Source organism: Nyctibius grandis, chromosome Z (genome assembly GCF_013368605.1).
Source record: "Nyctibius grandis isolate bNycGra1 chromosome Z, bNycGra1.pri, whole genome shotgun sequence".
Classification (NCBI taxonomy): Eukaryota; Metazoa; Chordata; class Aves; order Nyctibiiformes; family Nyctibiidae; genus Nyctibius; species Nyctibius grandis.
In genome coordinates this window covers 55,239,563-55,254,216 of record NC_090695.1, presented here as the reverse complement: position 1 = coordinate 55,254,216, position 14,654 = coordinate 55,239,563, and the positions used below count along the sequence as shown (strand labels likewise).

The 14,654-nt window shown below is 41.4% G+C and overlaps 1 protein-coding gene across 2 annotated transcripts in view; it reads right to left on the bottom strand.

The window, feature by feature from the left end:
* PIGG (phosphatidylinositol glycan anchor biosynthesis class G (EMM blood group)) overlaps positions 1–14,654 on the bottom strand; it is a 112,942-nt gene that overhangs the window by 80,687 nt on the left and 17,601 nt on the right. For both annotated transcript variants that reach the window (XM_068422676.1, XM_068422677.1), the window contains exons 7-8: positions 11,028–11,245; positions 8,082–8,363 (exon numbers count right to left, since the gene is read on the bottom strand). In XM_068422676.1, coding sequence (XP_068278777.1) covers positions 8,082–8,363; positions 11,028–11,245 — 500 coding nt within the window. The remainder of the gene's footprint in view (positions 1–8,081; positions 8,364–11,027; positions 11,246–14,654) is intronic.

Here is a 14,654-nt window from a genome sequence, read left to right as displayed (position 1 = left end):
TCCTTTCAGTGATTTTTGCTTTCAGCTAAGTCTCCTCTAAGTAACTGCATGTTTGCAGACAGTGTCTGCCTCCAAGACTGATAACGCCCGAAGTTTGTAGTTATCGCTGAGGCACCGGTAGGGATGTTGTGCAGTAAGGCTCTTGCTGTACTTATTCTTAGAGAAACCAAGGTCACTGATGAATTCCTCACTGCTTACAAGTGAAAAGCCGAAGGGGGGGGTCGCAGCTGCAGGGGGGAGCAGACAGGGCAGGTGACCCAAAATTGACCAACGAGGGTATTCCATTCCACACACGTCATTCTCGGTATAAAGGGGGGGGATCACGAGGGTCGCGCCCTTTTTCTGCTATGGCCGGTGTCCAAGGAGGACTCCGTCTGTTTTCCTGCTGCCCCCGATCCCGATCCGTGCATCCCTGAATACAGCTCTCGACCGTTGCTAGGCCCAGCCTGGGCCTTCCCGGAGCCTGCCCTGCAGTGCCGGTGGTGACGTGGCTGACTTCAGGGGAGCTCAATCTTGGTTTTGTATATATATTTGTATATATTTGATTATTTCTATTATTATTATTTTTTTTTTTTCATTATTATAGTTTATTAAAACTGTTTTAACTTTCCAACCCGGAAGCCTCTCTCCCTTTTCCCTTTCCCTTTCCCTCTGGGGGGAGGGGGGGGGGATAACAGAGGGCATCTGCCACAGGTTTAATAACTGGCCCAGCTTTAAACCGTGACAGATTTATTGGCGCCCAACGTGGGGCTCGAAAGAAGCTCCGACAGGTTGCTCTGATAAGTCGAATCCCAGCTCCAGTGGGAGGAGACCCGGAGAGCTCAGCTGAGAGAGTATCGGAGTTCTTCCTTTGAGATTTACGAGGGGTTGGAAATTAAAACAGATAGCGAAGATGGTAATGTCATTTTTGATCGCTGTGCTATCTCGTCTCTTTATTAAGCCTTTTACAGAGTTAAGTGTAATAATACCTTACTTGCCGTTGTTTGTTAGTGTTTATGTGCAGTTTATCATTGCTGGGTACTGGTCAACATGCATTGTTTTGTTATGGTGTTTCGTACGGATTTATGTCGTGATAAACTGGGTTGTTACTGCTCTGACCTCGGTAGCAGAGATTTTATCTGCGCACTCTGGGAGTCCTTTAGCTGATTCTGTTAATGATTATACTTCCAATTTTACTTTGGGAAATAGTACCTTCTCCTTTTCTGCCAAGGTGATTCCACTAGATTTTGCGAAATTAGGATGGTGCTGTCTAGGTGGCATGGTTTTATTTTCGTTTGTCCTGAATGTGTTTCTGGTGTGGTATGTGATTAGATGTCAGTGCAGCAACAGCGGTAGGTATCATGCTGCCCCTGTAACCAGGAGAAAACACAGAAAGAAATCAGCTAGTAAAGTGAAGGATGATGACTCAGAGCCTTCTAAGGCAGAGCCAGCACAGGACCCAGGTGAGGGCCCTTCTCAGGCAGAGTCAGGGCCTGACACAGAGGGGGGTTTCCTTGATCGTCTTTTTAAAGCAGACCCATTACACAAGAAGGACAAGAAAGGTCCTTCTAAAGCAGAACAATCACAGGAGGACTCGGACTCGGAAGTAGAAATAACCTACCACTCCTTATCCCTGAAAGAACTGCGAAATATAAGAAAAGATTTTAGTCGTTATGACGGTGAGCCAATTATTACCTGGTTGCTCCGATGCTGGGATAATGGGGCAGATAGCATAGAATTGGATGGTAGAGAAGCCAGACAGCTGGGATCCCTGTCCAGAGATGGTGGTATTGATAAGATGCTTCCAAGAAGGTCGAACACTATCAGCCTCTGGAGGCGACTCTTGTCAGCTGTAAAGACCAGGTATCCCTATAAAGATGATGTTATGAGCCACCTAAGCAAATGGACCACTATAGAAAAAGGTATTAACTACCTTAGAGAACTGGCTGTGCAAGAGATCATTTATAAACACCCTCAGGACATTGTAGATCCTGTAAATCCTGATGAAGTGGAATGCAACCGATCCATGTTCCGGAAGGTTGTGAAGAGTGCTCCACCAACACATACCCATACATTGTCAATATTAGTCTGGGGAGAAGATCCTATGGCACGACCTAACGTGGGCGAAATGGCTAACTGTATGTGACAGTATGAAGATAGTATTTCTTCCCCACTGCAGGCCCGTGTCTCGGCTGTGGAAAAACTGACTAAGGAAAACAAGGACTCATTTAAACAACTGTCAGACAAACTGTCCAGGATCGAGAATAAACTTGACTCTCTACCTACACAGGCCCGTGTTGCAGCCTTTAGGAGGAAACGCCCTCCTACTGGACCGGCTCAAAGGAAACGGGACACGTCACGAGGTATCCTGTGGTTTATCCTGCGTGATTATGGGGAGGACATGAACAGATGGCATGGACAACCTACCAGTACCCTACAGGCGCGAGTACGTGAGTTGCAAGCTAACAGAAATACCAGTGAGAATTTTCCTAGGAGGATGGCTGCTCCAGTTACCAATGAGCAGGACCCCAGTCAGGGTAGATGGGCCTCAAATCCTTTTTTTCCAAGAGTGAATAGGGGAAATGAAGGTCCAGTCCCCGTGAGCTGCACGAATCCAGTCTTTAATTAGAGGGGCCCTGCCTCCAGCCAGGAGGAGGAGAGGGACAACCGAGTTTATTGGACTGTGTGGATTCGATGGCCTGGCACATTAGAACCACAAAAGTATCGAGCCCTGGTAGACACTGGTGCACAGTGCACCCTCATGCCATCGAATCATAAAGGGACAGAATCTGTCAGTATCTCGGGAATAACAGGGGGATCTCAAGAGTTATCTGTATTGGAGGCCGAAGTGAGCCTAACTGAAAATGAATGGAAAAAGCACCCCATTGTGACTGGTCCAGATGCTCCGTGCATCCTTGGCATAGACTACCTTAAGAAAGGGTATTTTAAGGACCCAAAAGGATATAGATGGGCCTTTGGTGTAGCAGCTGTAGAGACTGAGGACATTAAACAGCTGTCTACCTTGCCTGGCCTCTCAGAGGATCCTTCTGTTGTGGGGTTGCTGAAGGTTGAAGAACAACAGGTGCCAATTGCTACTGCCACGGTGCACCGACGACAATATCGCACCAATCGAGACTCCCTGATCCCCGTTCATAAACTGATTAGACAATTAGAAAATCAAGGAGTGATTAGCAAGACTCGCTCACCCTTTAATAGTCCTATATGGCCAGTGCAAAAGTCTAATGGAGAATGGAGATTAATTGTGGACTATCGTGGCCTAAATGAAGTTACACCACCTCTGAGTGCTGCTGTGCCAGACATGCTAGAACTTCAATACAAACTGGAGTCAAAGGCAGCCAAGTGGTACGCCACTATAGATATTGCTAATGCATTTTTCTCTATTCCCTTGGCACTAAAGTGCAGGCCACAGTTTGCTTTTACCTGGAGAGGTATCCAGTACACCTGGAATCGACTGCCCCAGGGGTGGAAACACAGTCCTACTATTTGCCATGGACTGATCCAGACTGCACTAGAAAAGGGTGGAGCTCCAGAACATTTGCAATATATTGATGACATCATTGTGTGGGGTGATACAGCAGCAGAAGTTTTTGACAAAGGGGAGAAAATCATCCAAATTCTCCTGCAAGCTGGTTTTGCCATAAAAAGAGGCAAGGTCAAGGGGCCTGCCCGGGAGATCCAGTTTTTAGGGATTAAATGGCAAGATGGGCGTCGCCAGATCCCGATAGAGGTGATCAACAAAATAACAGCTATGTCCCCACCAACTAACAAAAAGGAAACACAAGCCTTCTTAGGCGTTGTGGGTTTCTGGAGAATGCATATTCCAGATTACAGCCAGATTGTACGCCCTCTTTATCAGGTGACCAGAAAGAAAAATGATTTTCAGTGGGGTCCTGAACAACAACAGGCTTTTGAACAGATTAAACAAGAAATTGTGCATGCAGTAGCCCTTGGGCCAGTCCGTATGGGACAAGATGTTAAAAATGTGCTCTACACCGCAGCTGGGGACAATGGTCCTACCTGGAGCCTCTGGCAGAAAGTGCCAGGGGAGACTCGAGGTCGACCCCTAGGATTTTGGAGTCGAGGATACAAGGGCTCTGAGGCCAATTACACCCCAACTGAAAAAGAGATACTGGCAGCATATGAAGGAGTTAGAGCTGCCTCAGAGGTAATTGGTACTGAAGCACAGCTTCTCCTGGCACCCCGATTACCAGTACTAGGCTGGATGTTCAAGGGTAAGGTTCCTACTACTCATCATGCAACTGATGCTACATGGAGTAAATGGATTGCATTAATTACACAGAGGGCTCGAATAGGAAACCCTAATCGCCCAGGAATCTTAGAAGTGATTATGGACTGGCCAGAAGGCAAAGACTTCGGAATGCCACCAGAAAAGGAGGTGACACGTGCTGAAGAAGCCCCACCATATAATGAACTACCAGAGGATGAGAAGCAGTATGTCCTGTTCACCGATGGATCCTGCCGTCTTGTAGGAAAGCATCGGAAGTGGAAAGCTGCTGTATGGAGTCCCATACGACGAATCACAGAAGCCACAGAAGGACAAGGTGAATCAAGTCAATTCGCAGAGGTAAAAGCCATCCAGCTGGCTCTAGACATTGCTGAACGAGAAAAGTGGCCAAGGCTGTATCTTTATACTGACTCATGGATGGTGGCAAATGCCTTGTGGGGGTGGTTAAAACAGTGGAAGCAAAGCAACTGGCAGCGTAAAGGTAAACCTATTTGGGCTGTTGAACTGTGGCAAGATATTGCTGCTCGGCTAGAGAAACTAGTCGTGAAGGTACGTCATGTAGATGCTCACGTACCTAAAAGTCGGGCAACTGAGGAACATCAAAACAACCAACAAGCAGATCAGGCTGCTAAAGTGTTCCAAATAAATTTGGACTGGGAACATAAAGGTGAACTATTTTTAGCTCGGTGGGCTCATGACACTTCAGGTCATCAAGGGAGAGACGCAACATACAGATGGGCTCGTGACCGAGGGGTGGACTTAACTATGGACTCTATTGCACAGGTTATCCATGATTGTGAAACATGCGCCGCAATTAAGCAAGCCAAACGGTTAAAACCTTTGTGGTATGGGGGACGGTGGTTGAAATATAAATATGGGGAGGCCTGGCAAATTGACTACATCACACTCCCTCAAACCCGCCAGGGTAAACGTTATGTGCTTACCATGGTGGAGGCGACCACCGGATGGCTGGAAACATACTCTGTGCCCCATGCCACTGCCTGGAACACTATTCTGGGCCTTGAAAAGCAAATCTTGTGGCGACATGGCACACCAGAGAGAATTGAGTCGGACAATGGTACTCATTTCAAAAACAGTCTCATAGATAACTGGGCCAAAGAGCATGGCATCGAATGGGTATATCACATCCCCTATCATGCACCAGCATCTGGGAAAGTTGAACGATATAATGGGCTGTTAAAAACTACCCTGAAAGCAATGGGAGGTGGAACCTTTAAAAACTGGGATAAGCATTTGGCACAAGCTACCTGGCTAGTCAACACCAGAGGATCTATCAACCGAGCTGGCCCTGCTCAGTCAGACCTTTTACATACAGTAGAAGGGGATAAAGTCCCTGTGGTGCATGAAAGGAATCTGTTGGGAAAAACTGTCTGGGTTCTTCCTGCTACGGGCAAAGGTAAACCCATTCATGGGATTGCTTTTGCTCAAGGACCTGGATGTACTTGGTGGGTGATGCTGCAGGATGGTGGAGTCCGATGTGTCCCTGAAGGTGATCTGATCTTGGGTGAGAATACTTAATTCTGAACTGCATGATGTTAATTGCTGCATAATACTAACAGTGTTCATAAGTGTCTTTCAGGCTGAAGCAGTGGTGATGAGACCGGAGCTAGCTGCAGGTGGCGTCCAGTAACCTCCTCGAGACTGACATCTTTAACCTGCAACCCGTGGGCACGAACTGTGACAAAGCTCATATCATCTCTCCTACCCTGGGAGACTCCTAGCCAGATGGAAACCCACAATCCTGAACTAAATGAACTTGATGAACTTTTTTCTTCTGTATAGAGATGAATCATAAACTAATGTTATCTGTATATATTTTAAAATGAAAAGTTAGTGGTGATCTGAGTATGACGTGAATGGTATGGAATAAGGGGTGGAATGTCCTGGTTTGGCCTAAACCAGGCCGATTTTCCTTTCAGTGATTTTTGCTTTCAGCTAAGTCTCCTCTAAGTAACTGCATGTTTGCAGACAGTGTCTGCCTCCAAGACTGATAACGCCCGAAGTTTGTAGTTATCGCTGAGGCACCGGTAGGGATGTTGTGCAGTAAGGCTCTTGCTGTACTTATTCTTAGAGAAACCAAGGTCACTGATGAATTCCTCACTGCTTACAAGTGAAAAGCCGAAGGAGGGGGTCGCAGCTGCAGGGGGGAGCAGACAGGGCAGGTGACCCAAAATTGACCAACGAGGGTATTCCATTCCACACACGTCATTCTCGGTATAAAGGGGGGGGATCACGAGGGTCGCGCCCTTTTTCTGCTATGGCCGGTGTCCAAGGAGGACTCCGTCTGTTTTCCTGCTGCCCCCGATCCCGATCCGTGCATCCCTGAATACAGCTCTCGACCGTTGCTAGGCCCAGCCTGGGCCTTCCCGGAGCCTGCCCTGCAGTGCCGGTGGTGACGTGGCTGACTTCAGGGGAGCTCAATCTTGGTTTTGTATATATATTTGTATATATTTGATTATTTCTATTATTATTATTTTTTTTTTTTTCATTATTATAGTTTATTAAAACTGTTTTAACTTTCCAACCCGGAAGCCTCTCTCCCTTTTCCCTTTCCCTTTCCCTCTGGGGGGAGGGGGGGGGGATAACAGAGGGCATCTGCCACAGGTTTAATAACTGGCCCAGCTTTAAACCGTGACACTAGTATAGTTTGAATAATAAAAATAAGCAGTCTTACTTATAAGAATTTAATTTATAATTAAACTCAGAAATTACAGCATATAGCTGCACAGAGTGCAGTATTAATCTCCACTTAGGAGTAGTGAATGTTCTGAATTATATGAAATGTTTCTCTAAGTTAGAAAGTTTGCTTTTTAGCTTGAAGGAATACATCATCATATCATTAAAGCAATGTATTTGCCACACGTTGTCACACACTAAAAAAAAAAAAGGTACTAAACCCCCAAATGTGATTCAAAGAAACCCAAATTGACAAAGGACTGTACTGCACAGAGGTTGCACCATTGAATAGAGTGCTATGAGCATTAAAGTTCCTGAATTTCAGAGACCTTTGAAAGATATGACTAACGAGCACCAGAAAAAACAGCTAGAAGCTGATTTTATGGTGTGACTGACAGTTCTTGGCATACTAAGTTGCACAGTGAAAGAAGAGTAAGACATTGCAAATTCTATTTCCTTGGAATTACCTGAATTCTATTCAATACAATAATAAAACTCATCAAGTACTTTACAGAACATAACTACTCGCACAACTGAGAACATTTCTGAGCATTCCAAAGACTGTAACAAACTCCATTTCTTAAACTTAAAAAACATTAAAAGTTTAACTTAAAAACTAGAAGAGACAGATTAATTTTGCTCCCTCTGTTACAGTTTCAAAACTATTTTTTAAAAAGTATTAAGAATACCAATTAAGAAAGAGTATTGGCAAAGTATTTTCTTATTAAAGTGTTAATGTCTGTGCTATTTGGGAAAAAACAGATCATCACCAGTGCATGTTGTTGCAAAATATCATACATCTTGCTTTAATTGCAATTGTGAAACACCACCCTGTAACAGCACAGAAATAGTACACAGCGTAACTGTTTCTGATCTCATAAAATCAACTGCAAAATACTTTACACTAATTAGAACATTTCTTAAAGTAATGTGAAAATAAGCACTTCTATGTATGTCATTATAGCAATCTGTATTATGCCACAGTGAACGCACCACATTTCAATTACATTTTAATTATTCAAATTACATTACAAATAACGATTTCTTTAAGTACACACAGAGAAAACTTCTACAAAACTTTATCTGAAAGTATGCCATAAAGAGCAAAGCATTTTGAACATTTAACACATGCTCTTACCTTCAGTGGAAGTCTGGAATTCTCAAAGATCTTTGCAACGGCAGATAAAATACCACACATGAGTGCCGAAATCAGCATCATCACTCCAACTGCTGTTAACCAGGACATACTGCAGAAATAGCATAAACTTTCTGCCGATGTGCATACAATGACATGAACTGCACACAGCATCAGACACATCAAGTAAAACAGCAGAGAGAACAGTGGAGGAGAGAGGGGCACTTCAAATTCTGCCCGGCTGCTCAGGGCTTTTGGAATACTAAGCAAAAGCAGCAGCAGAACCTAGAAAAAAATAGAGAATAAATACTTAAAGAATTTGAGTTAGCTAAAACATACAGTGAGAATTCACTCAAAAAATCATATTGTTGTCATCCATGTCACTCACATCCATGCTAGTATACATACTTCATTAAAGGAAAAAAACCTGTGAAGAACTATGCTGGATTTTTTGACCCCAGTAAGATACTTACCATATAAATGGGAGAATCAAAGATTGTGTTTTCATTTATTAAGGGCATGGACACACAAGTTACCAGAGCTTAAAAAATTACCACGCACCTCCTCACCTATGGTAACTGATCACATGCGTTATCTTCATTCCCTGCAAAAGTAAGAGCTTTAACTCCCAATATCAAAATAGTTCCTAAGCAAACAAATTTGGCCCATTATTGTCACCTGTAAATGCCTAAAGTTACATACACACTCTGCCAAAGGCCATTTATCTCATAGCGTGTGAGACACATACACAGAGATCTTGCTGAGTTAAATAGCTTCCCAGACCAAGGAAAGTTCTCATACTATGACACAAGTATACACTGCATTTCAAGCTTATGAATTCTCCTGGTATTTATTTTTTGTGCCTCTCATCATCTTAATTTAATTTATTGGTTTTACTTTCACTTTGCTCTAACCTGCACCCAGATCAGGCAGAATTACAAGTTTCATCTCAGGTAACTGTAGCAGTGGAGATGAATAATATCATTAATAATTTCTGCTACCAATGTACAAACCTTCACAAGTAAAGCGAAAATTCAGCCACATGCTAAAATGCTTTGCAAGGGGCACAGATGGAGCTAGGACCAGACTGAGCTCAATCAGCTTGTGTTAAGGCAAGCTTAAAACAAATTAAGATAAAAACAACTATATCAGGCCATTACCAACCTGTAATCTTTCACTGTCAATTATGAAGACCTCTGCCTAAAATTTTTCCCACAATACAGTGAGGTACAGTAAAGTGGATGAAAAAAACCCAATGCACAGCAGTAGTCTTCCTTCTTCTTCATATTCTACTTCACACAGTTCACTTGGTTACGAAAACACAAGGTTTCAGAGTATCAGACTGGGTCTTTCTTACCTTTTAACACAGCACTTACAACTAAAACAAAGACAGCACTCATGATAAGCAAATGCTCGAATTGTAGTTATCTACAAAGCTAAATTTAGCTCTTTTGAGCAAATGCACTGTTATAAGTTCATGTCCCAGAGATATTCTCCTCATCTGAATTACAGGATAAATGGCATTTATAGCATGGTGTAGCTTGAAGTCACCTGTGAGATTCCCTACCTTTATTCACTCAGTGAGGGTCAAAAACACATATCAAGACAAAAACATTTTGGAAAGCAAGGCAGTTTCACACAGAATCACAGAATGTTAGGGATTGGAAGGGACCTCGAAAGATCATCTAGTCCAATTTCTTGAGTACTACACTGGAGAAAAGAAAAAACTCCAGCAGTTTTGCACCAAGTCTTACAGCGATGCTGAGCAAGCTCTTGTCAACCAAAATTTTCATGGTTAGTAGCTGCAGGTCCAAAGAAACTGTCAAGAGCTTGAACACATAGGTTCTTTGCACTGAGCTTTGCCCACCACCAGATTTGCCATCTGTAGAACAGGAACGGAACCTACTATCTCATCTCCCAAGGCCACTGTGGAACTAATTCCTGTGAAGCGGTCAGCAGAGACATAAACCCCACTGAGCATTCTACCAGCAACCCATTTCAGATGTACTCTGTACACAGAGAACAGTGCATACGAGATGCGGCATAGAGCTCTGCCAGGACAAGAGAGACTCAAATACTAAACAGCTGTTCAAGTACTGTTATCCATCAGGCACTGAACAGGTCCAGTGCTACAGCAATTACACAGTCTTGTACAGCACCACACACATGCAAGGACTAAATTAAGCTTGTAGTAGGTATTTCCATCCTATGGAACAATGCTTTTTCTTAAAAAAGTTGACACTTGTGTCATCAAAAAGGTCAGTGCAAGCTTCTGCACATGAAACTTCAGTGTCCAGGCACGGTATCCCTTCAGCATGGTTCTCAAAGCTTTACCACAGAGGATCCTTCCAGCATTTGAGTTTTGCCCAAAATATCAATTGCAGAAAACCACTTAAAATTCCAGGCATGAGTTATCTTATCTTTATTCCTATGTGAGATATGAAGCGGCTGCCCAGCATCTTACAGCAAATATTTATTGCAGGGCTCTACACCTATGAGTACAAAGAACAATTCTTGGAATTGTGAAAATTGCCCACACAAGGTATTGCCTGTTCTGAGCAGCCACGCTCACTGTTAGATAGAGAAATAGGTAGGAACTTACTTGCCAGACTTTTTTTTTCTTTTTTTTTTAATGCAGTAAGGCTATTCAAAAAGTAGAAGGCTAACTAATATGGAAGTAACTTTAGTTGTAGCACATCTGCATATTTACTGTAACTAGTTACACCAAAAACATAAGCAGCTTGTATCTAAAGCTCTCTTGAAATATTTTAAAGGCTAAGTCATACTTTAAAAAGAATATTAACCTCATCCAAGCAGAAAGTCAGCCAACTATAAGAGTTCATACTCGGTAATTCTAAAGACCAGTAAGAGTATACACTAAGTAATCAAAACCCAGAAACTTTTATGTTTGTGCACTTAGCTTTTTCACAGAAAGATGTATTTTTGTACCTCCATAATGATCACAGTGCCCACCATCATCGAATACATGTCATATTGTGCCACTTGTTTGCTTAGTGAAGAACTCAGAGTCTTCAGGGCCTCCAAATATTGCTTCAGGACCTTTTTGCCAAGATTTAAGAGTATTTCTGAATTATTCCCCTCTAAATACAGTTTGATCCAATTACCATGGGACTTTTCTGCTATCTTAAAATGTTCATATCCAGGATCTAAGGAGGGGGAGAAAAAAAAAAAAAAGAGAGAAAAAAAGAAAAGAGGTAAGAGGATCCATGAACAAAGGAGGATTAAATAGAGATGTGATCATAGTTTTATATTTGCTTATATAGTATAACAAAAATTGCTATGGGGGTTGAAACTTTTTTCACACCTAGAAAGTTACATTACCTTCCTGCAGCCAGTTACTCAGAATAAAAGCAATTAATCCCTAACCTGAGAAAACGTCAAGACCTCTAAAAGTGACAAACATATTAAAACATCCATTTACTCTTACAAAGTTTCCAGGACAGACTTATTTAAGTGTTTTAAATCCTGAAAAAAGTCATGTTTTCCACTGGAGCCGTTGCTTATCCAGGCCATATTGTACAAGCCAAGTGGGAAATTATGAAATAGCTGATCTCTGGAGGAAACATCAAAGGATACACACACCATTTTAGGGACCTCGATTTTGCTGCAAAGCTAATGAGTCAGTTGGTAGCACGAAGTTAAACACACAGGATGTGAGATTTTGAAGCAGTAATAGAAAAGTTAACAGCTGAAGTGCATGGTTTGGCTTCAGGCATTTGAACTATGAATCTGGTACAAAGCAATCCTCGGCAGTGAAACTTAGTAATTCTGTTATAGTGTAAGGATGGCCCGCAGCCTAACTTGATTTAAAAAGAGAAAACCTGATGCTGCCACCAACCTATGGAAGCAAGATTCCTGTGGCAGAAGGTGATTTCATGGTGGCCTATCTAAATCTAAAAAAATTCTAACCTGAAGAAAAATAAACAAAAACCAAAACAAATAATAAATTAAGAAAACTCAGGGGAAAAAAAAAAAAAAACAAACAACTTCCAGGACACATATCTGTTGTCTATACCTAGGTAATATTTTCTTGTAGAAATGTAGTTTTGATTAAGTCTTCTGATAAATATATGTGGAAACAGGACTGTGGGTGACCACTGACAACACATGGGAAGACTGTCGTCTGCTTTCAGAACTGGGGATGAGGACAAGACTAGCACTAGACTATGTCCCTGAAGGAAGTAATTTTAAATCAACTCCTTACAATTCATAAATAAGAAACCACTGAATTCTGTGGGTTCAAGTTTTAATGCAAGTATGCTTGTTAATATAGGTACAGAGGCATCACAGTTTCTTTTCTTTGTCTCTTACGTGTAGAAACACGTCTGCATTATTCTATTCTAACTATATTTATTTTAAAAGCTTGAGTGAGGACAACAGGAGACACAGGAAAGAAGCAAACAGCCAAATCCTACATGTTAGAAGTCCTTTGCAAGTATAGCAGCAGTAGCTTTTCTCCTACATGTATTTCCGCTCACTGGTTATTCCACAGAATCCTTACTTTACAACAACTGTTCTGGTTGATAACACACCAAAGGGTAGGTATGGAGAGCCAATGATTCAAGTCAATTCAAAGGACACATGAAAGTACTCTACTATTTTATTCTTCCATTAACTACTGTTGATTTTCATCAACAACTTTCCCATTACTAAACATTTACACAAAAAGCTGCAGCACAAAAAGCTGAGTCTTGATAGCTTTTTTACTTCCCAAAAAGATATGTTCAACAGTGACAATAACCAGATTCTGCAGGTGAAAATAGATGAGCATCATTTTGTTCACACCTGAAAAAAACATGTAAACAGTCACTACAAGCATAGAGATAAAAAAATTAAAACAATTTCTGCCAAAATTATTAGTGTAGGTCCTACATGCACCCGAACAGCATTCTATTCAGTCCATGTGTTTAATTTCAAAAGCATTTATTTAAAATAGAACAATTAGGTCAATTTCTGTGTTTTTTATCATAAATGTGGAAACTGGTGTTGTTCCCAAAAGCACTTAAGACATGTTTTCCTTCTTCATTTTACAGGTGCATCACCCCATACTCCAACACACCATGTGATGTTTAAAACACTGGTTATTGAACATACCATGCAATCGCAATATAAATTCAGTTGACAACACAAGGAGAGCATGAGCATAACTTTCAGAAACTTGTATCTCACTGTACATTACACTATGTGTGGAAATTCACATATATCTGTATTTCTTGCAATAAATAAATGTTTTGTTTCACTTCACATTAATAATCCTTGCTATTTCACTTGAAAGTTAATGACAACTGAAGAGCAAAAAGGACAGTTTGAAAATTTTTATATAACGAGCCTATCATTATCTTCATATCTTGCAATCCTTACCTTCTTAGCTAAAAGTAAGGCAAAACATTTGCTGTACAGCTTCAGACGACAAGAGTTAAAGCAATGACTGAAGTAAGTTTGGTGTCACAAAACAGCTCATTTTTACTCCTGGTAGATCAACAGTGTATCAGACTTGGGAAAAAAAGCATGGGTTTTTTTAAGCCTTTTCAGCAAAAGTACATTATTAAACTCAGAAACATTTTAAATTTTATTTCAAGTGAAAGAAGATGAATGAAGTATTTCTATTCTATTCACAATACCTGTACAGTTACGAAATAATTGTGCTTACCATTTGTAAGTCTCTTATCACTAGAACACTTTGTGATCTACTTACTACAAGCTGAATTCAAAGTGAGAATTTTAGAAAGCAATGTTTAACTCAGAATGTCCAGTCTGGTCTCTCATGGCTTCTAACAGACTCCAAAGCATGCTGATCCTACTATGCAGGAGGCTTGCAGATATCTGCTAGAAAATACAATTCAGACAGCAGTAAACACTTGTATATCAAGATAGCTGTCAGTGCACATGGGAACTTTCATTTCCCTAGCGTAGTTCTTTGGACAGTTAATTCCCTAGAAAGTTCCTCTTCCAGTATATTTGAAATAAATATTCATACTTTTGAGGAAATCCAGAAATCCAGAAAGGATCATCTAAAATGAGCTTTAATCAAACTGAGATTTCACATCACACTATTTCATTAAACAGAACATTGAAACGAGTTCAAGTTATATTTTGAAATCTAAATAAATTCTTTCCACATCTGTGCTGCTGTTCTGCTCCCTTTTCATGTTCTTTGGCCTGTCTCCCTCTTCATTCCTTTTAGCATTTTTATTTCACTGTCATACACCCCCTTCCATGCTAGTGCCCACCAAACTCACTCTGTCCATGTTATGAAAAACGACTGTTCTAGTCAAATCCACATGTATATCTTTGCTACATTTTTTAAGCGAGTGATTTAAAGATCCTGCATAAAGGACCACGGTTACCAAATTTCCTTTGAGAACTCAAATAATATCTGTTCAATGGCACATTTGTATGCAGTGAAGTACAAAATGAGAAGGGTCATAGACTCTGGCTTGTTGGAAAATCATTTTGGTAACTGGTGGGTAACATTTGCAAGTCAGTCCTGCATGGGATACTCACAAGACACGTTAAACCTCAGGCAAAATCCAAAGTGAGCTTGCCCAGTTACAG